Below are 23,309 nucleotides of genomic sequence, written 5' to 3'. Positions count from 1 at the left end.
TGCTCATAAATGTGCCATCTATTACATAAGTCTAATTAGGAATATTAGATATAGTAATACTTTCTGTGGTAACAGGGTTGGCAAAACCATCAAAACAATAACCCGGCACATGTTATGTGAAAGCAACTTGGAGAGAGTCTGAGAGTCCTGAACGGCCAGCCGTCCTGGTAGGGGATCCTGCAAAGACTCGGCCTACCTGAAGGTTTCTTCCTTTTTTCCCGAATAAAGGTTTTTTAGGGAGTTTTTCCTGACATGCTTTGCAGGTTGAAGGCTGAAGACTCAAATAACAACGAGATATAGCATAGCAGCACGGCAGCTTGCTCTCCACGCCTGACACGTTGCTGATCCAAGAAGCTATTCTCCCTCCAGTGGCACCTATACACCCCTCCCTCCTTATCACAACCCTGCTGGCTCTAACGTTACTGGCTGTTGTCCTATTTCTGCATTTACCCACGCCTTGACTACTGGCACCACCTAGCCGTTAGCTTAGCTCAAGCTAGCCAACATGCTATATCCATGGCCTGTGACAACATAATGCTCACAAAAGCAAATAAACAGATTACAGACCTTAAGGAAGACATCCGCCGACTCTCCCAGGAACTGCAAGATAAACAGGCCATTCTGACCTCCTGCCTGGACCTGGCTCACGAACAGTCCTTGCACATTGTCTCCCTCAAAGCGGCCCTCCAGGACACCGTCCCATGGGATACCTCCACCGGTCCGCGGCCTTCCTCCTCCTCCACACCCAGCCTCCAGACATCCTGGACTGAAGTTGTGATCCGTGACAGAAAGAGACTCCAGGATGCGACTGCATCTCCTCCTCGCCTGAGCCTCTCCAATCGCTTCGAGGCGCTAGCAGACAACCCAGATCTTCTCCCGGTTAGCATAGCTCAAGCTAGCCAATGTGCTAGCCCCGCCGCCAGCTCTCTGCACACGGCTGCTGGTGGTTGTGCAACGCCTGGCTCTGGAAAGGCCGCTGGCCCCTCTCCACCTGCGGCTACTGGTGCTTCACCCTCGGGCTCAGGTAGCTCCACATCTGGGGTAACGTTAGCTGGCTCAGACATCACGGCTGCAACCCCCCTCATCCTCACCTTCACCTTCCCCCCCACCTACACTCCTGGCACACTGCTTCGACACCTCCCCCACCCCCGCTCCCCCGGACATCTCACCACCCCACACCCCCCAGCACACAGCCCCCCTGCTCCAGCTTGTCCTGTCAGGTGAGAGATCAGCTGAGGAGGATAAAGACGAGGAAGGCTGCGGGTCCAGACGGCATCAGCTCCAGGCTCCTGAAGTCCTGCGCAGACCAACTGTGCAGGATAGTTGAAACCATCTTCAACCTGAGCCTGAGGCTGGGGAGAGTACCACAGCTGTGAAAGACATTCTGCGTGGTACCTGTGCCCAAGACTCCGCACCCCAAGGACTTCAGCAGTTTCTGACAAGTGGCATTAACATCACACCTCATGAAGACTCTGGAGCGCCTGGTCCTGTCTCGTCTCCGCCCCGCAGTAGGCCCTTCAATGGACCCGCTGCAGTTTGCCTACCAGCCTGGCATTGGGGTGGACGACGCCGTCATCTTCCTCCTGCATAGAGCTCTTTCTCACCTGGAGAAGCCTGGAAGCTCTGTGAGAATCATGTTCTTTGATTTCTCCAGCGCTTTCAACACCATACAGCCTGTGCTTCTGAGGGAGCACATAGGGGTGGCTAATCACATCACATGCTAGATCCTCGACTACCTCACGGACCGGCTGCAGTATGTCAGGACCCAGGATTGTGTATTGGACTTGGTTGTCTGCAGTACAGGGGCCCTGCAGGGGACAGTGCTGGCACCGTTCCTCTTCACCCTCTACACTGCAGACTTTTCATACAACACCCCCACCTGTCATCTGCAGAAGTTCTCTGACGACTCTGCCATAGTCGGCCTCATCACAGATGGGGATGACAGGGAGTACAGAGAACTGAACCAGGACTTTGTGGACTGGTGCCTGAGGAACCACCTTCAGATCAACGCAGGGAAAACCAAAGAGCTGATGGTGGATTTCTGCAGGTGCAGACTCCTCCCCCCAACACCGGTGAACATCCAGAGAAAGGACATTGAGATGGTGACATCTTATAAGTACCTGGGTGTTCATCTTAACAATAAACTGGACTGGACTAATCACATAACAGCACTATACAGGAAAGACCAAAGCAGACTCTACCTGCTGAGGCGGCTCAGGTCTTTTGGAGTGCAGGGGGTGCTCCTGAAGACCTTCTTTGACACTGTGGTGGTATCAGCCATCTTCTACGGAGTAGTCTGCTGGGGCAGCAGTGTCTCAGCTGCAGATAGGAAGAGACTGGACAAGCTGATCAAGAAGGCCAGCTCTGTCCTGGGATGCTCTCTGGACTCTGTGCAGGTGGTGGGAGAAAGGAGGATGACAGCCAAGCTGCCAAGCCCATGCCTAGTTATTTAAGTTATTTAAGACTAGTTTTTGAAATCTTTAATCTGACTCTTTTTCCTTGACTGCTGTAACACTGGAATTTCTCAATTATGGGATCAATAAAGGTGTATCTTATCTTATCTTAGTCCTACACCTGCGGCTGATGGCTTCCCGCTCCGAAGGCCCCACTGTCCCCGGTGCCGTGGTGGTTGCTGGGGCGCCGTCTCCCCGCTCCAGCTGCCCTACCTTTGGGATCATCGTGGCTGGCTCCACACTGGCAGCTGGCAGTGTACCCGCAGCTCGCCGACCCGGCGGCCCGGTGCCAATGGGTGACGTGGAGCCCTCCTCCCCGCCAGCACCTGCTGATACCCAGAGTGGCTCTGCTGCGGTCCCGGATCACCAGCTCTCCTCCCGGACAACTACCGCAAATTCCTGAAGGAAGCTGTCCTCAGAAGCTCTGGAGGCCTCCTCCACCCCACGCTCCCGGCAGACTCTCCTCCTCCTAGGGCTGTAACGGCCGATCCACCACAACACCTTTCCAATCGTGCCCGGTCACCGATCCCGCAGCCAGCAGATGACCCGGACGCTGGCTCGCCACCATCCAACCCGGCAAAAACCCTTCCTCGCCCGCCCTTCCCTCCAACCACCCTGATCATCGGAGACTGCATCACAAGGAAAATCCGCTTCTTCAATGCCACCACCTGTTGTTTCCCCGGAGCCACAGTCCCGGTAATCCTGGGAAAACTCCCTGGGCTGCTGCAGTCACTCCCTTCCTCCATCACCCGCATCGTGGTGCATGTAGGGACCAACGACCTGGCTCGGGGCGCCTCTGAGCTGACCAAAAGTGCTTCCACCTCCCTCCTGGACTTCCTACGCACTTGTGGAAAGTCCGTTTTTATCTCCGGTCCCATTCCCACACTTGGTCGCGGGAACGCTCGCTTCTCCAGGCTGCACCTGCTGAATACCTGGCTCAGGCCTGCCTGCTACTCTCGAGGCTTCAACTTCGTGGACAATTTTAATCATTTCTGGAACCGTCCTTCTTTCTTCAAACACGATGGCATTCACCCTACCTCCCTGGGAAGCCGCACACTGGCAGCCAGTATTCAGCATGCCGTACATCACGCGCCACGTGCATGACTATTTACATCACATGCCCCCTCCACCGACACACTTCCTCACACCATTCCAACTGCAGCTCAGAGCACAGCCCCACTCACCAGCGCCCCCGTCCGACCATATCAAACATTAACCCTCCCACCTGAGACATTCCCCATAAAGCACAGACCACCCCGCCCTTACTGCACTAAAACTGTGAATTACAAAAACCTATCCCCCATCTTCTGCACTCCTGCCACCCCCTGTGCTACTCAAACCCTACAACACCTGAAACTGGCTCTACTCACCACCCGCTCACTGACCAACAAAAGTGCCATCCTACATGAATTCATCACTGACAATAAACTGGACTTCCACTGCATCATCCAAAACCTGGCACAAACCCCTGGATTACTTCTCCCTAAACCAGACCACACCCACTGACTCCACCTACACCGACAAACCCCGCCCAGACATATGGGGTGGTGGCGTTGCTGCCATCTACAAGAAATGCTTTAAAATATCCACAACCTCCATACCTCCGCTCAGTCCTTCAAACAAGTCACCCTCAAACTGTCTGGTCCCACTTCCCTGGTCATCGCCATCATCTACCACCCTCCCAAACCAAACAACTCCTTCCTCTCAGACCTCACTGAATTCCTCACCCAGCTATCTGCCGTATCCCCCTCAATTCTCCTGCTGGGGGACTTCAATATCCACATCGATGATCCAAACTGCAAAAGTGCAATAGACCACCTGGAACTGCTCCACTGCCTTCACTTCACCCAGCATGTCAACTTCCCCACCCACTGTCGCGGCCACATCCTGGACCTAGTCTTCTCCACCGGTCTCACCCTCCACCAACTCTCCAGTACCAACCTCCACATCTCGGATCACCTGGCCATCACTGTGAACTTCAAGACCCCCCTCCCTCCCCCAAAACTCAAATGCATTATATCCTTCAGAAATATCAAGTCCATCTCCCCCTCTGCTTTCTCTGACTCACTGGCAAATACTCTGTCCACATTCATCACCCCGCTGACCCCAAACCCCTCTGACCTGGTCACCCTCTACAACAACATACTGTCCCTCTGCCTCGAAAAACTGGCTCCCTTAAAGACCAAAACTGTCTCATTCACTCACTTATCTCCCTGGTACACTCCTGAACTCCGTCACATGAAAACCCGTAAGTGCTAGCTTGAAAGACTTTACAAGAAAACCAGTCTCACAGTCCATCTCCATGCCTATACAGACCACCTTTCAAACTACAAAGACGCCCTCACTGCCGCCTGGTCCAACTACTACTCACAACTCATTCACTCTGGCTCCAATAACCCCAAGACTCTCTTTTCCACCATCAATAAACTCTTCAAACCCTGCGACAACACCCTCTCCTCCATCACAACTGACACATGCAACTCCTTCCTGGCATTTTTTCAATCAAAGATCGAAACCATCAACACTCAACTCAGCAACCCCCCCACCCCCCCACCCCCCATCTCAGTCTCTACGGCGCTCACCGCCTCCACCACCACTCAACCACTGTCACACTTCATCCCTGTCTCCTCCCTGGAACTCCTCCCCATCATCTCCAAGATGAAAAGCTCCACTTCCGTCCTGGACCCCATACCATCCTCCATCATCAAAGTCTGCCTCCCAACAATCTCCCCACTCATCACTACCATCATTAACTCCTCCCTCACCTCTGGCTCTATCCCAAAATCCCTGAAACTGGCCGCTGTCACCCCCATCCTCAAAAAACCCGGCCTGGACCCTGACATCATCTCAAATTTCCTTCCCATCTCGAACCTTCCCTTTCTGTCAAAAATTCTGGAATGTGTTGTCGCCTCCCAAATCAAAACCCACCTCCGCTCTCATGAACTATATGAACCATTTCAATCCGGATTCTGCCCTCAACACAGTACCGAAACCGCCCTCCTCAAAATCACTAACGACCTCCTCCTCTCTGCCGACTCTGGCCACCTCAACATACTCATCCTCCTCGACCTCACTGCTGCCTTTGACACCATCAACCACACCACTCTGCTGTCCCGCCTACAAACTTCCCTCAACATCACTGACTCTGCTCTGTCCTGGCTCAAATCATACCTCACCGACAGACATCAGTTCATCCACGTCAACAACTGCACCTCTGCCACTGTCCCCCTGCTTCAAGGTGTCCCTCAGGGCTCGGTGCTTGGTCCTCTCCTCTTCATCATCTACTCTACTCCCCCTTGGTTCCATCATCCGTCGTCATGGTCTCCATTTCCACTGCTACACTGATGACATCCAAATCTACATCTCCACAAAATCCATCACCCCGGCCACCCGCTCTACCCTCACCAACTATCTGACTGAACTCCAATCATGGCTGCAAGCCAACTTCCTCAAATTCAACTGTGGCAAATCTGAAATAATACTCATCGGCCCAAAATCCTTCTCTACAGCAACACAAAACTTCACCCTCAGCATTGACAACACCATCCTCTCTCCCTCCCCATTCATCTGCAACCTTGGTATCATCTTCGACAATAACCTCTCATTTGAACATCACATTAGCTGCCTTGCCCAAACTGCCTTCTTTCACTTTAGAAATATTGCCCGTCTCCGTCCATTGCTCTCCTTCTCTGCCACTGAAACTCTCATCCATGCTTTCATCACCTCAAGACTGGACTACTGCAACAGCATCCTCTACGGCTCATCATCCAAAGTCCTCAACAAACTTCAGTACATCCAAAACTCTGCCGCCCGCCTCCTCACCCACACCAGCTCCCATGAACATATAACCCCTGTCCTGCAAAACCTTCACTGGTTCCCTGTCCCGTACAGAATCAGTTTCAAGATCCTCCTCCTCACCCACAAAGCCCTCCACAGCCAGGCCCCCTCCTACCTCACGGACATGCTCCACCACCACACTCCCTCCTGCAACCTTCGATCATCCGACAAAAACCTCCTCTCTCCTCCACACAGGACCAAGCACTGAACCTGGGGTGACAAAGCCTTCTCCATAGCCGCCCCCTCCCTCTGGAACACCCTCCCTATACACATCCGTGACTGTCCAAATCCATCCACCTTCAAATCACTCCTCAAAACCCACCTTTTCAAATCCGCTTTTAACCTTTAATATTAGCTTTTCATTCTCGGTTCCTCATGTGCCCTCCTTTTCTTTGTTTTGCACTATGCTTTTGCACCTTGTTGTTTTATATTGTCTTTGTCTTCTGTTTATGTCTTTGCACTTACATGTATGTACTTCTTTTCTTTTAAATGTAAAGCGTCTTTGAGAGCTGTAAAAGCACTGTATAAATAAAATGTATTATTATTATTATTTATTATAATAAGGAGAGAAACAGAATATGAAATTCACCTGCTCAGGTAGAAGAGGAGCTGCAGCTTTGATTTGGTTCATTTCTCTTCTAATGAAACTCACTTTGTTCTTTTACTGATGACTCTCTGGTTTCTGTTCAGAGTCTGTCAGGTTGGTGGGAGGAGACAGTCACTGTGCAGGAACACTGGAGATCAAACATCAGGGAGAGTGGAGACCAGTGAATGGCTATTACTCTTACTGGACCCTGAAGACAGCAGGTGTTGTCTTCAGAGATCTGGACTGTGGCTCTGCTGTTTCTGTAGGAGAGAGAAAGGAGTCCTCAGCCAGACCTGTGTGGTGGATCGACTCTAACTGTGTTCACTCTGTACCTGCTCTCAGGGAGTGTGCAGCATCATCTTCCTCTTCCTCCATCCTGGATCTCACCTGCTCAGGTAAGCCCATCAGTGACATCATCAGTGACATCATCTATGACAGTAATGTCCCCAGGTTGACTCACACATGTTCCAGCTAGAATGGCAGCAGACTGTCTCCAGCAGCCATGATGAGCTGCTGCCTCAGTAAATCAGCTGCTGAATGCACCAAGATATATATCTGTATATATGAAACATACATGTGTGCTGCTTCAGGAGTCCCCTGGGCCAACCACCAACCAGCCTGAAAGGACTCCTTCTTCAGCTTGACAGCTTTCTGAGCCACTGGTTTCCAGCAGCAGGTTCTTTGGTTGCCACCATAACAGGCACCAATGACCTACTGGACACAACTTTGATCAGCTTAGCTCGTCAGTATCTCCACACCCATGTGGCGTCCTTCACAAGTCAAGTCAACTTTATTTGTCAATATCACATATGCACTGGACACACGGACTATTGAAATAACGTTACTCTCAGACCCGTGTTGCAGCGATGTTCACATCAATCTAGAACTAAAAATAAGCAGTAGGAGGGGGAGCAGAGCAGGGAGGGAGTTGAGTGTCCTGACAGCTTGGTGTATGAAGCTGTCCCTCAGTCTGCTGGTCCTGGCCTGGAGGCTCTGTAGTCTCCTCCCCGATGGCAGCAGGCTGAAGAGGGTGGAGTCACCTGCAATGCAGAGGGCTTTGCAGGTGAGGCGGGTGATGTAAAAGTGTTGGGGGGGTGGGGGGTGGGGGGGGGTGACTGATGGTTTTTCTCAGCTGTTCTCACAATGTGCTGGAGGGTCTTGCGGCCGGATGCTGTGCAGGCACCGTACCAAACCGTGATGCAGCTGGTCAAGACGCTCTCGATGGTGCCTCTGCAGAATGTGGACATGATGGGGGCTGGGGCTCTGGCTCTTCACAGCTTGCAGAGAAAGTAGAGGCACTGGTGAGTCTTCATGGCCTGAGAAGTAGTGTTGAGGGTCCAGGAGAGGTCCTCTGTGACATGCATCCAGGAACTTTGTGCTGCTCACCCTCTCTACAGCAGCACCGTTGATGGTCAGAGGGGAATGCTGGGTGCGCGCTCTCCTGAAGTCGACAACAATTCAATTCAATTTTATTTATAAAGCCCAATATCACAAATCACAATTTGCCTCACAGGGCTTTACAGCATACGACATCCCTCTGTCCTTAAGACCCTCACAGCGGATAAGGAAAAACTCCCCAAAAAAAAAACCCCTTTAACGGGGAAAAAAAAACGGTAGAAACCTCAGGAAGAGCAACTGAGGAGGGATCCCTCTTCCAGGACGGACAGACGTGCAATAGATGTCGTACAGAACAGATCAGCATAATAAATTAACAGTAATCCATATGACACAATGAGACAGAGAGAGAGAGAGAGAGAGAGAGATGCAGGTAATGACAGTAGCTTACAACAACATTAATGAAAGTAATAATATTATAGTTATAGTTCTGGCTACTGTGGTACAATATGTTGAAAGTATGTATTAGTATCAGACAGTATACTTGTGTGACAATAATCATATGTGTATAATAACAGTAGAAGTATGACTAATGACTAATGATAACAGCAGCAGCAGGAGGCATCTGGCAGGACCACGGCAGCAGCACAACCACACACGTCACGCTGTCCAGGCACCGCTGTGATATGAGTTATTCTGAGAGACAGTGGAGCACAAAGGCTCCGGAGAAGAAGCTGAGTTAGTGACATCCAGAATGGCCGAGTTAGCAAGATGCAGTAATAGGATGAGAGTGAGAGAGAGAGAGAGAGAGAGAGAGAGAGAGAGAGAGAGGGAGAGAGAGGGAGCCCGGTGTATTATAGGGGGGTCCTCCGGCAGACTAGGCCTAAGTCAGCCTAACTAGGGGCTGGTACAGGGCAAGCCTGAGCCAGCCCTAACTATAAGCTTTATCAAAGAGGAAAGTCTTAAGTCTAGTCTTAAATGTGGAGACGGTGTCTGCCTCCCGGACCGTAACAGGAAGATGATTCCACAGGAGAGGAGCCTGATAGCTGAAGGCTCTGGCTCCTGATCTACTTTTGGAGACTTTAGGGACCACGAGTAACCCTGCGTTCTCAGAGCGCAGTGTTCTGGTGGGATAATATGGCACTATGAGCTCTCTAAGATATGACGGAGCTTGACCATTTAGAGCTTTATAAGTTAACAGTAGGATTTTAAATTCAATTCTGGATTTTACAGGGAGCCAGTGCAGAGAAGCTAAAACAGGAGAAATATGATCTTGTTTCTTAGTTCCTGTTAGTACACGAGCTGCTGCATTCTGAATTAGCTGGAGAGTTTTTAAGGACTTACTAGAGCTACCTGATAATAGAGAGTTACAGTAATCCAGCCTTGAGGTAACAAAAGCGTGGACCAATTTTTCTGCATCTTTTCGGGTCAGGATAGGCCTGATTTTCACAATATTACGCAGATGAAAAAATGCAGTCCGTGAGGTTTGCTTTAAATGAGAATTAAAAGACAAATCTTGATCAAATATTACTCCGAGGTTTCTTACGGTAGTGCTAGAGGCCAGAGCAATGCCATCTAGAGAAACTATGTCATCAGATAAAGAGTCTCTGAGTTGTTTGGGGCCAAGAACAATAACTTCAGTTTTGTCTGAATTTAACATCAGGAAATTGGTGCTCATCCAATTTTTTATGTCTTTAAAGCAGTTATGGAGTTTAGTTAATTGATTACTTTCTTCTGGCTTCACCGATAAATACAACTGAGTATCATCCGCATAACAATGGAAATTTATAGAGTGATTTCTAATGATGTTATCTAAAGGAAGCATATATAGAGTAAATAGGATTGGTCCGAGCACAGAACCTTGCGGAACTCCAAAACAAACTTTGGTACGTAAGGATGATTCATTACGAACGTCAACAAACTGAAAACGATCAGATAAATAAGATTTAAACCAGCTTAGTGCAGAACCTTTTAGGCCAATTAAGTGATCCAGTCTCTGCAGTAGAATTTGATGGTCAATTGTGTCAAACGCCGCACTAAGATCTAATAAAACAAGGACAGAGACGAGTCCTTTGTCTGAAGCAATCAGAAGGTCATTTGTAATTTTAACTAGTGCTGTCTCAGTGCTATGATGCACTCTAAATCCTGACTGAAATTCCTCAAATAAATTATTATCATGGAGAAAATCACACAGCTGGTCTGCGACTACTTTCTCAAGGATCTTTGACATAAAGGGAAGATTAGATATTGGTCTATAGTTGGCTAACACCTCTGGATCCAGGGTGGGCTTTTTTAGGAGAGGTTTAATTACAGCTACCTTAAAAGACTGTGGTACATAGCCTGTTAATAGGGATATATTGATCATATCTAATATATGAGTGTTAACTAAAGGAAAGACCTCCTTAAGTAGCCTAGTTGGGATGGGGTCTAAGAGACACGTTGATGATTTAGATGAAGAAATCACTGCGGTCAATTCTTGAAGAGAAATTGGGGAGAAGCAATCTAAATATATATTAGATTCTACAGCTGTGTTTGAGGTTAGATAGGTAGGCCTACCATCTGAGGACAGGAGGTCATGAATTTTGCCTCTTATAGTTAGAATTTTGTCATTAAAAAAGCTCATAAAATCATTACTGCTAAGGGCTAAAGGAATACAAGGCTCAATAGAGCTTTGACTCTCAGTCAGCCTGGCTACAGTGCTGAAAAGAAACCTGGGGTTATTCTTATTGTCTTCTATTAATGCTGAGTAATAGTTTGCTCTGGCATTGCGGAGGCCCCTCTTATAAGTTTTGAGACTGTCTGTCCAGATTAAACGAGATTCTTCCAGTTTGGTTAATCGCCAATTCCTTTCAAATTTTCGCGATATTTGTTTTAACCTACGGGTTTGAGAGTTATACCAAGGAGCAAACTTTCTTTGCTTTGTTAACTTCTTTTTAAGAGGAGCTACAGAGTCGAGCGTTGTTCGCAGCGAGCCTACGGCGCTATCAACAAAATGATCAATTTGGGAGAGGTTAAAGTCGGCACGGGAAACCTCTGTTACTGAAGGTATTGGTATTGAATTTAACGACGAAGTAATCTTTTCCTTAAATTTTGTGACAGCACTATCTGATAAACATATAGTATAGTAACTGTTGCTGAGTGGCGTGTAATCGAGTAAAAAGAAATCAAAAGTAATCAGATAATGATCTGATAGCAAGGGATTCTGTGGAAAGACTTTTAGGTTATCAATTTCAATTCCATACGTCAGAACTAGATCGAGGGTATGGTTAAAACAGTGAGTGGGTTCATGTACACCCTGACTGAAGCCAATGGAGTCTATTAATGAGATAAACGCGGTAGCCAGGGAGTCATTATCAACGTCGACATGAATGTTAAAATCGCCTACAATAATAACTTTATCTGATTTAAGAACTAAACTGGATAAAAACTCTGAGAATTCAGATACAAATTCAGAATACGGGCCAGGAGCACGGTACACTATAACAAATAAAACAATCAAAACAACAATCTCCTTTGTTTTCTCCATGTTCAAAGAGAGATTATTGTGGCTGCACCACAAGGCCAGGTGGCTCACCTCGCTCCTGTAGTTTGTCTTATCATCGTCTCTGATGAGACCCACCACGGTCATGTCGTCTGCAAACTTAAAGCTATGGTCTACGTTTAGTACGTTTAGAAAGATTGATCATTATTATTAACATGAACTGGCTCTGGGCCAGAAAAACTGGTTCCAGAGTGGCACCAGTTCTTAGCTGGACTAGAAGAACGAACCACATACGTCACAGGGAAGGGGGCTGGGTTATTGAGCCACCCAGCCACTGCAATGAATGCTGGAAGCGATGGTGGACGAAAGCGTAACACTGCCGCAAACGGACCCCAGTAAGTTTCTTTTCAAACATTTTCACCTTGCACATAGTTGTTTAGTTTTACCAGTTTCTTCAGATAACAGCTGTGTCCCAATTTAGGCCTGTGTCCCTCGGAGGATGCGGTCCTAAATTGGGACACAGCTATTGTTTGTGATGTCTGCTTGGCTTAATGTTAACTGATTAACAGATAAGCCTTGCTAACATTAGCTAACGTTAGCAAGTTACTTAGCCATTGGCTCAACGACCAGCCCCACTTTCAGTTGGGTAAACATTGTATAATGTGTAGTGGACAAGTCACTGTTTAAAGCCCTGTTCATGTGGTCTACAGAGTTATCTACCATTGAACAAGACAATGCTAACTTGGAGCTAACGTCGCCACTCCACTGCAGCTTGCCAACACCATCCAGCAGCTCAGGTCAAAGCCACCAGACCAGACCAGGTAAGAGTTGTTCTGCTGTTTATCCAGTAGTTTGTCTCACCAGACACTATGCAGACATGGAGATATACCTAAAAGTATGACTTGATAATATAGATATGTGCTGTGATAAATGAACAATCATTCATACACAATCCCCTACCACCCATGACTGCTGCCATTGAACCAGGGCAGCTACATGCTCCAATCAGCAATACTATGTACATTTGTCACTGTTAATATGGTGTGAGGTCTATATATTGTGTTGTAAGACTAGTGCTGATTGTTGAGCTGACATGTTTGTTACATTGTACTGCTGAACCTGTGTTTATCTACTTAAGACTTAATGAAAAACTTCTAAACTGATTCTTCTATTCTTGTACACAGGGAAAATGAAGTAACACAGAGCTGCTTGAATACCTGGAGAGGGCAGACGAGAGGTTCTCGCAGCACAGCAAGGACCTGAATGATGCCCTGCTGCAGAAGCTGGAGACTGACACCAGTGTGTTTCTTGGACTGATGGGGCACATGGTGTCTGTGATGGAGGCCCAAGCCCAGAAATGAGCAGTTCTGTTTCATGGGAAGTTTTAGTTTTGCACATTCAATGTACACTTGTCACTTTTATCATTAGCTTGTTTTTTGTATATAAATAAATTCCTTTCTAAAGAGAAATGTCTGCTTCTGTATGTTTTCACTTAATGATGTACAATTTAACTGTGTAATAAGTTCAAGTAAAGCTAGTAAAAACAAGTCAAGAACTCAACAGGTTACCCATTTATGAAGATACTTTTCATAGATGTCTTCAGTCACTGTGTTTATAAAGAAATGAGAACATGACATCATCATTTCTATGAATTTATTGAACTGAAGGATGAAACAATACAAAAGTTGTCAGGTAAGCAGCAACAAAACAGCAAAAACAATGGAGAGTAGCAGCCAAAACATGTGCATCATACACAACCAGAACTAAATAAAACAAACATTTGAATGGCAGGTTTTTAGGAGGCACCTCCACCGTCCTTTCAATCTCCCAAAAGCCATTTCCACAACTGACCGTGCACTTCTTAATCTGTAGTTATAAGTGTGTTGTTCGGGGGTCAATCTGCCAGTGTCCGCAAAGGGCTTCATGAGCCAGCTCTGCATGGGGTAGGACAAAAATGTATAGGTAAATAAGCATGTTGAGTGGAGAGCGATCAATACTAAAATGAACATCCATCATGCTATTTAACCCTTACGCCTCAAATAAATGTGTATGCGCATGAGTGTCTGTACATAAATGTGTGTATATGCAGATACATACAGGGTCTTGCAGCTCTGCATTCATAGCATGTGAATGTGCTGTACATTTAATGTATGAGGAAATGTACAGCACATTTTAAGTGTAATATAGCATTCTACTGAGTTTATTACGTTCTGTTGATGCCATATATACATACGTTGGGATCATAAATTCGGGCTTCACACGGCAGCACCAAATATGTTGGGATCAATATATTAGGTCTCACCAAGAGGCACCAAATATGTAGGGATTTAATTGGCTATTGGAAATAATAATTATTATTAATAATTAATAATCATGTTAAATAATGTGACTTAATTAACATTAAATCACCTCGTGGGGCACCATTCCCGTAAAGGGAAAAATGATAGCCAGTTAAAGATATCAGTCTCATAAAAAAGGCTAAACTATTAATTTGGAGTTTGATTAATAATTAAATTAATGACAACAACCAAAATTAACAGTAACACCTGAAAGATTTCGGAGTTCTTTACGCAGCAGAGGTTGACTATTCATTCACTCTTGTGCAACATTAAACAGACAGCAGGTATGATTCCAAAGAATTATATTTATTCACAAACTAGCAAAGCAAACCAAAACACACAAATTCTAACTAACTATAGCTTGGTGTGTATATGTGTGTTGTGTGTGTGTGTGTGTGTGAGAGAGAGAGAGAGAGAGAGAGAGAGAGAGAAAAGAAAGACAAAGGCGGGTGTGGTGATCAAGGAGCCGTTTGGCCTACAAAACAAAATGGCTGACAACAGAGAACTACCAAAATGGCCGAATCAAGGCTGCTTCAGTTTTCGGGGGAGGTGTCGTCAGGACAAAGACAAAGGAAAAGAAGCAAGAACTTTGAGATTCCTGTTTGGATGTAGCTCTGTTGAAAGCCTGTTTGTTAATGAGTCTGTGTCAATGTGACGTGTGTTGCAAACGGTCTGGATTAGGGCAGAGATTGTTTAGTTGTGTGCAAGAATCTGTTTGTGAACAGTATTAGCAAACGAAACACTTAGCTTTGGCGAAGCCAACTAATCAATGACCTAACTGCAAACTATCACAACAATAACTCAATGAACAGGATTAAATCACATACAACAAGTCAAACAGTCTTGCTTTGTCTGTAAAGCTGTGATAAGCTATGCCCAGTTGTTACATTACCGATCCTTGAATGGATGGAACAAAGAGTCACTTGGTGGTGTGCTGCTTTGTTAGCCGGCAGAAGAAGGTTGGGAAGATGGTTCCAGCTGCAGTCTTTGTTGGGTCCTTTGTTCCAAATGTGAAACTCAGAGGAAGCTGGTCGCTCAGGGTTTAGCAGAGTTAGACGCTGGCTGCTAACTCACTTAGTTCCTTGTTGCTGGAAAGCTAGTTGCAAACCTTGTGTTTGCCAGAGAGTCTATGATCCATTGCCCTCCCTTTAGTGGTTTGGGCTATGGAGCAAGGGTCTGGGCCTCTGGACTGTTCCAGGCCCAGCCGGGAAAAGGTGTGAGCTGTTCAACAGCTGGAGCAAGAGAGAGAAAAGGCTTGGAGGGAGCAGAACTTCTACATGCCTGTGACATCACAGAGTCACATGTCACTGTAAAAGTCCTGTCCAATCAAGTTGTGAGACTTGTGTCTCACTGAGGTGTGAGGTGAGACCTCCTGTGGAGATGGGTGTCACCTAGCTCTCTTTGTTTGAAGACAAAGAGCATGCAGAGGAAAAAGCCTTTAAATGTCCAGTGATGATTTTACCAAATGATGAATCATCTGTGGTCCTGTGAATCCCAACATACATATATATATATATATATATATATATATATATATATATATATATATATATATATATATATATATATATGTGTGTGTATACATGAACACAGCCAAAATGACCAAGAAAATTAAGTGACAAACCAAGAATGTTCATTTCACAGAGCTAAGCATCCTCTTTTGTCCAGCTGAAACTACAATAAACTAGCCCTCAGTTGTCTAAATAAGTACACATACACATTTGCGTTGTGAATTAGCTGTGCTCTGCCAGCTAACGTTAGCTTACAACAAAGGCTAACATAACAATGTCACGTTCAGTGTTATTAAGAGACAAACCGTGTTAGGTTATTACCTGTCTTCTGGAATGTAATCGCCGTCCATACAAATCTTGTCGAGCAGCACAAATATGATGTATCTGCCGTGTTTGGATGCCGATGAAGCCTCGTAGTGCCAGGAGTAACAGCTGCACAAGTATGTGGTCCGCCATCGTTTTTGTTGTTGTTCGACGTAACTGACATATACAGTGACACGATGACGTGGCACCCTAACCACCTCGAGCCGTGGAAAAACAAATTGGTTCTCAGCTGGTTCGCAAGTTGAACCAACTGAGAACCAGCACCAGCTCAGCACCAGCACTGGAGCTGTTTTGGTGGAAAAGGGTTAAATGTGAAGAGCAAAAGGAACCAAAAAAAATCCATTCTCTCTGGCGGCTACAGGCCTGCAAAAGAATTGACCAATCACAGCCATCTGGTATGCATGGGAATTACTCCTTGCTCAAATTTGAACTCTCTCTCTCTTACCCTCCGTCCAATCCCCTCACTCCATTCTGACACTCCTCTGCTCCTTGTCCCGCCTCGTCCCAACCCCCCTCCACATTTGAAAGTACGAGCAGTTTGTAAGGCCCTGAGCGATTCAGCTACACGAGTTTCGATATGGAAATAAAGAGAGCGACAGCAGTAAGCGGCCTCTGCTTGCCCCACTGGCAAAGGCCAAAAAGAAGTGCAAGTCTGCCTCTGAAAAGGCAGAAACGAAGAGGAAATGCGACAAATTGAGGGCTCAAAGCAGAGTAAACATCGGGTCATCCTTTGACCGATGGAGAAAGCTCTGGCAAGATCTGGGCCTGAAAAGTGATGCTGATACAACAGAGTTTTTGTTGTACAGGTAATATTTTGTTTTTATTGTGGATGTTGTGATATAGATAACTGTATGCTGTATGTAACTGTACGTTGCTTTGCGGGAGGGGGTGTGTCGTTAGGAGGCTCCAAGGGGAGGGGGACATGAGCTCGGAGGGGAGGGATCATGGAGCACAGATGGAGGGGTGTGTGAGTGGGAGGGGGCATGCTTTTTTCAAATCTTTCTCATCGTCTTTCTAAACGTAGACCATAGCTTTAACGAGGAGAGAGTCCAGACCCTATCCCTTTGAGATTTTAGGGATCACATTTTTATTGTGGGTTACAGATCATCTCAGAAAAAAAAAATGGACAGAGAAATGGATAACGTATGTTAGAGAGTATGAAATGTAAATGTGATGTCAGACAGCTGCAGTCTGTGGTCTTATAAAGACGTGTTCTGTTGTTAATGATGAAGTGATGTTGGAATTGTGGTGAGTCCAGTTTGAATCAGTGAATTGTTGTTTGATGACATCTTTTTATTTAGTGTCTGGTGTCTTTTATCTCTCTCTATTTTATCTTCTATTATCTCTCCAGACTCTGTCAGGCTGGTGGATGGGACCAGTCTGTGCTCAGGCAGACTGGAGGTGAAGTCTAACCAGTCTAACCAGAGGTGGTCCTCAGTGTGTGAAGCTGACTTTGACCAGCAGGATGCAGAGGTGGTCTGTAGGGAGCTTGGCTGTGGGGCTCCTTCAGTCCTCCAGGGGGCGCTCTATGGAGAAGTGGAGGCTCCAATGTGGACCAAAGAGTTCCAGTGTGGAGGCCATGAGTCTGCTCTCCTGGACTGTAGAAGCTCAGGCTCAGATAGAAACACCTGCTCACCTGGCAAAGCTGTTGGACTCACCTGCTCAGGTAGAAGAGGAGCTGCAGCTTTGATTTGGTTCATTTCTCTTCTAATGAAACTCACTTTGTTCTTTTACTGATGACTCTCTGGTTTCTGTTCAGAGCCTGTCAGGTTGGTGGGAGGACACAGTCGTTGTGGAGGAACACTGGAGGTGAAACAGGGAGACTGGAGACCAGTGATAGGCTTTTACCCTGACTGGACCCTGAAGACAGCAGGTGTTGTCTGCAGAGATCTGGACTGTGGCTCTGCTGTTTCTGTAGGAGAGAGAGAGGAGTCCTCAGACAGACCTGTGTGGAGGATCAGGTCTGACTGTGTTCACTCTGGATCTGCTCTGAGGGAGTGTGCAACATCATCTTCCTCTTCCTTCGTCCTGAATCTCACCTGCTCAGGTAAGCCCATCAGTGACATCATCAGTGACATCATCAGTGACAGCAATGTTTCCAGTATGTTCCTTCCTCTGTCACAGTGACAGTCAGTGGTTTCTATTTGACTTAAATGTAAATGACTTCCTAAAGAGAAGTGAGCGTCCATCCATCCCTCTTCAGCCAATGGGTCTAGTGTGCGCCTGCGGTGCACCAGATGAATGTAGTCTGCACACCATCAGACAGTTATCATAGCCAGTAGATACACCGGACTGACTGCTGAAGTTCAGCAGAGAGAGCGGCGTTTACGTCACCACGACCACATGACTCATACAAACACAAACAAGTGAAGGGAAATGAATAAGACTTACATAAAATCAAATTGTCAGCATTACTGTCTATGCAGGCAACTATTTGTCATCTCAGGAAGCCACCCTGGCTTTTGACCTGTAGACCAACAGTGTTGTTTGTTTTGTCAGTTGACAGTTACGTGGTTGCTGCCACTGGCTGACAGACTCCACTCCATTTACACAGCTTTCATTTGTGTTTGTATGAGTCATGTGGTCGTGGTGACGTCAACGCTTAAATTTAGCAGTGGATGTGGCGTATCTACTGGCTACGATAACTGTCAAAAGGAGTGCAGACTCCACCTAATTGGAACACTGCAGGTGTACCACGACGTACTATTGGTGCTGACCCAGTATTTACAGACCTGCTGCTTCAGCCAATCATCTCTCTGTATTTACTGACCTGCTGCTTCAGCCAATCATCTCTCTGTATTTACAGACCTGCTTCTTCAGCCAATCATCTCTCTGTATTTACAGACCTGCTGCTTCAGCCAATCATCTCTCTGTATTTACAGACCTGCTGCTTCAGCCCAACATCTCTGTGTCCTCCTCCATGGACGGGGTCTCCGAAGCCCAGCAGCAGGGGTTTCAGGTGTTCAGAGGCTCCAACTTCACCATCAGCTGCTCCATCCAGCCACAGTACCCAGGAGGCTCCTTCCAGCTCACCTTCACCTCCTCCAACTCAACACACAACTACACCCAACCAGCTGTCAATCACTCTGCCTACTTCCTGTTTCCTGAAGCAGAGCCCGCCCACCAAGGAAGCTACAGCTGTGTTTATCACCTCTATGTTTTCTCTCATAACTTCTCCTCTGAGAGCCGTCTGCTCTCCGTCACTGTCTCAGGTAAGCTGACTGTTTACATGCAGGTTTGGAAAAGATGATTGGTCCACACTGACTGAAAAGGATCAGCTGACCACATGTTGTTTCTGGAATGACACTGTGACGACTGTCATTGTGTCACACATGTCATATAGTAACCAAACTTATACAAAGTGTTTCAGTGGCAACAGCAACAATTTACTGTAGGACTGAGCATGTTTGGTTACCAGTATAACTCTGGTTCTCTGACAACTCAGTGAGGTGTTACTGTGAGACTGATGTGACCAATCACAAAAGCTCCACTGCCACCACATCAGACACTGACAAAAGTCAACAGTCTTGCTCAGCCTGTGCTTTTGTACTAATGCTCTGCCCAGTTGTTACGTTATCAGTCCACGAATGGAGGGAAGAGTTGCTTTGTTGTGCAGCGTGTTCCAGTGGTGCAGAGGAAGCTGTTCTCTCTGTGTGTCCTTACAGAGTGAAGGTGTGTTCACACCGGACCTGGGTTTTTTTTCGCTAGTGACGAGTTTACATACAAAGTCAATGCAAACGGGCGATTGAGCGTATATTCGCCCGGGAGAAAAGTCGCTCGGGCTCCGAGCAACACCGACAGAGCGACAGAGCGATTTTCGACTCGTCGCTTGAGATGAGAAATCTCATCTGGAGCGGTATTTCGCTGGGTCCTGTCGCTTGCAGCTCAACGCTGATTGGCTGCCGTAATCCCGGAATCCCGGGGGGTTCTTGACTATCATGACATGTCAGCTTCATTAAAAGTATAGCTGCAAATTAAAAGCAATAATAGATGTAAAAACACACAGAGACAATACATCTGTGATCAGTTCCCTAATTTAATTTTAACAATTTTTTTCAATCTTCTCCAATTTCTCGTTTTATTTTATGGAAGTGATCAATGTAAGTGCACTTGTCCTAGAGTCGCCACAACGGTTTCTATAATACAAATAACTCTGTTTAGATAAAACCTACAAGCTTCTCTTCCTATGACTTTTACTAAAAATGTGTCTTGTATGTTTTCAGAAGCCTTTAAGTTACAAAAATGAAACACACTAGACTTCTGAGCATTTATACCTCCGACCGCGGCAGAGCGCTGCTGAAAGTTATACATTTTGATACATAGGCCCTACAGGTGGCTATACATATTGCAAAACTCTGTAAAAGTACACCAAAGCATACATTTTCGTTTCCAAAGAAAATTCCCCCCAAAATTCCCTGATCGCTTCAATGATCATCAAAGCGAGTCTCTTGATTTCTGCCACATTGACGAGCAATTGCAACTGAGCAATGAAGCGATATCAAAGGGGCAAACCGAGCGACAGCAAAAAAAAAAAAAAACAGGTCCGGTGTGAACACACCTTTAGCAGTTAAGCGCTAACAAGGCTTTGTTCTTCTTTGCTTGGAAAGTTAGCTTGTAAACTTTGTGTCTGCTAAAGGCGCTAACTTGTCTGGTGTCTTTTACCGTTCAGAACAGTGGTTCTCAAATGGGGGTACTGTACCTCTGGGGGTATGTGAAGGCACTCCAGGTGTACGTGAGATTTTAAAAAAGATATATTTAAAATTAGCATCCATTCAAAAAAAAATTAAAAAAGTCTTTAGTTATTTTTATATCTGTATTTCCAAATAGTTCAAAAGAAACCACTACAAATGAGCAATAATATGCACACTGAGTTTTAAATGTTTTGTTGATGAATTTTCAAATGTTTGAAATTTGAAAGTGTCTAGTTACAAAGTTTATTAAATCAGACACTGATGGCACAGCGCTGTGTATTTCATCTGGTTTTTTCAACCAAACATGCTTTGTGCTGGTTAGGGGGTATACCCCCTAACCAGCACAAAGCATTGACTTCTAAATCAGTGGTTCTCAACCTTTGGTCAGTGATGTATACATCACTGACCAAAGGTTGAGAACCACTGATTTAGAAGACTTCAGTGTGGCTGCTCTGGAGGGTTTGTTGGCCTGGTGACATCACAGGGTTGCATGTCACAGTGACCAATGGTAATTGAAAACTGGGTCCATGGGTGGAACTTCACAATGAGGTGTGAAACGTTAAGTATCCTGAGTAACTGAGTTCAAATGGCTGATGATCAAAGGAGGCCACAGCAGCCCTTTTCTAAGACGGCTGAACTTACAGGACGAGTCTTTACCTGTTCAGTTTAGAGTTACACAAATGAACAAAAATCATCTGTGGAGTCCAGTGATCCCAACAGACGTGCTGGAGCTTCTGTGATTGGTCACAGCAGAGGGTGATTCCTATAGTGAGACACTGAGCGAGGGTCAAAAGAGAACCAGACACTGAAGCTGTTTGTGGTTTGTTCTAGTTTACACCTGAGTACTGACTGTTTAATGTCACAGGTACAGCTAGAGGCTTCACTGTATCGGCCTACTGTCTGGTAGGGAAACACCCACATGTCAGCCCACATAGAAAAATCTCACTAAAGTCACCTCAGGTTTATCTCTACAGATTATTCTCACAGGACTTTATCATGTGAACAACGAAAGATGTAATGACTTTCTATGTGTTTGTTCAGATCCAACACCTTTCATCATCAGAGCCGTCGTCCTGCCGCTGAGTCTGCTGTTGGAGAATATGGTCCTTTACTTCTACTTTAAGGTACTGACATGTGTCTGTTGTTTAGACCTGTGACTGACATGAAGCACTCAGTCTGTGTTTATTGAAGTGAAGAGAGGAGTGATGCAGGAAGTCACATGTGTGTGCTGTCATGTGTCTCCAGGCCAGCAGGGGGCAGAAGGTGGCCAGACAGGAGAACATTGAGCTGGATTATTATAACCTGGGTGTTGCTGCAGCTGAAGGAGGGCCGACTGAAGAGGAAGGAGCTCAGGGAGCAGAGTAGCACCTCCAAGGAGCTCACCTCACATCCACATGGGTTTTTATACGCATGTTCCCTTTAAACCAGAAGGATGGAGTTATGATATTACGTCATATACTATATTTTTCTTACTGTCAACATGAAAAGACCAAATCAACAAGGTGTTAGTCTCTTCATACTGTCTGACTTCCTGTCAGCTCTGAGCCCATTGGTTCCTACTGAAGACGTCAATCTTTAAAAACACAAATATAAAGTTTCATCTGAAAACTAGACTTGAAAGCAGGTATACTGGAGTCGGAGCAGCCGGCGCCGTTCAGAACCAAAGATACACCAACACAGGTCCATCAGGAACAATGTTGGTCAGATAATGTTTTATATGAAATAAAATAAACACTTCAGAAAGTTCAATCAATATTAGAGAACATGTCATTGTCACCGGAGCAGCTCCAGACTTTATACCCTGTGACATCACAAGATTGATTTTGGATTTAGCAGAAAGCTGTACATGTTTACTAATGTTTCTTTTTACCTGCCATAGACCACAGGAGTGACATGTATGAATTCTGAAAATGGGTGTGGTTCCCCTTTAATCTTGTGATGACTGATTTTGTTTATTTCATAACATTGTTGCTTAATTGTGTAACGAAGGAATTTACTTATTGATGTGCTGGATGTGACAACCTGTAGCTCACCTGGTAGAGTGTTCGCCCCATATAGACTGAGCCCTCTGCAGCGACACAGGTTTGATTCCAACCTCCCACATTTCCTGTCTGTCTTCAGCTGTGCCGTCATTAAAGGCAAAAAATAATAATTAACAAAATAATATCAGTAATATTTGATGATTTTGTTTCTTTCATCAGAATTTTATTCATTTTTATAAGAATTTTGCTTAAATCATAAAAATGTTTCTAATTTTTGATGAAATAATTTGCTTAACAATTGTAATTATTGTAATAAAAAATTAAAAAATAAAATATTTTTTTATTTTATAACAAAAATATTTACAACAAAAAAAAGCTTAACTGTGTAATGTAGAAATTTACTTAGTGGTGTGCGGGACCATCATTAAATAGGGAAAAAAAAAAGTATCAGTAATATTTGACTTTGCTTCTTTCATAAGAATTTTATTCATTTTTATAAGAATTTTGCTTAAATCCTAAAAATGTTTCTAATTTTTGAAGAAATAATTTGCTATTGTAATTATTGTAATTAAAAATTTTAAAAAAAATAGAATATATTTTAAAAAATGCTTAATTGTTTAATGTAGAAATTTATGTGTGGTACCATCATTAAATAGAAAATTTTTTTTTAAAAATCTATCGATTTGATTTTGCTTCTTTCGCAAGAATTTTTTTAATTTTTATAAGAATTTTGCTTAAATCATAAAAAAGTTTCTAATTTTTTCATGAAA

The 23,309-nt window shown here is 45.3% G+C and overlaps 1 protein-coding gene and 1 pseudogene across 1 annotated transcript in view; both read left to right on the top strand.

Annotated features, from left to right (window-relative positions):
* Positions 1 to 22,877, top strand: part of LOC117269852 (scavenger receptor cysteine-rich type 1 protein M130-like) — a 103,424-nt gene extending 80,547 nt beyond the window's left edge. Inside the window, exons 5-9 of the mRNA XM_078161873.1 lie at positions 17,218 to 17,532; positions 17,626 to 17,913; positions 18,749 to 19,078; positions 21,599 to 21,681; positions 21,803 to 22,877. Coding sequence (XP_078017999.1) covers positions 17,218 to 17,532; positions 17,626 to 17,913; positions 18,749 to 19,078; positions 21,599 to 21,681; positions 21,803 to 21,922 — 1,136 coding nt within the window. The 3' untranslated portion in view covers positions 21,923 to 22,877. The remainder of the gene's footprint in view (positions 1 to 17,217; positions 17,533 to 17,625; positions 17,914 to 18,748; positions 19,079 to 21,598; positions 21,682 to 21,802) is intronic.
* LOC144458787 (uncharacterized) lies at positions 517 to 2,056 on the top strand (annotated as a pseudogene).
* Positions 22,878 to 23,309: the final 432 nt, after the last annotated feature.

This window comes from Epinephelus lanceolatus, chromosome 19 (assembly GCF_041903045.1).
Source record: "Epinephelus lanceolatus isolate andai-2023 chromosome 19, ASM4190304v1, whole genome shotgun sequence".
In the NCBI taxonomy this organism is placed as follows: domain Eukaryota; kingdom Metazoa; phylum Chordata; class Actinopteri; order Perciformes; family Serranidae; genus Epinephelus; species Epinephelus lanceolatus.
The sequence above is the reverse complement of the archived record's forward strand: the minus strand, read 5'-3'. Positions and strand labels throughout refer to the sequence as shown.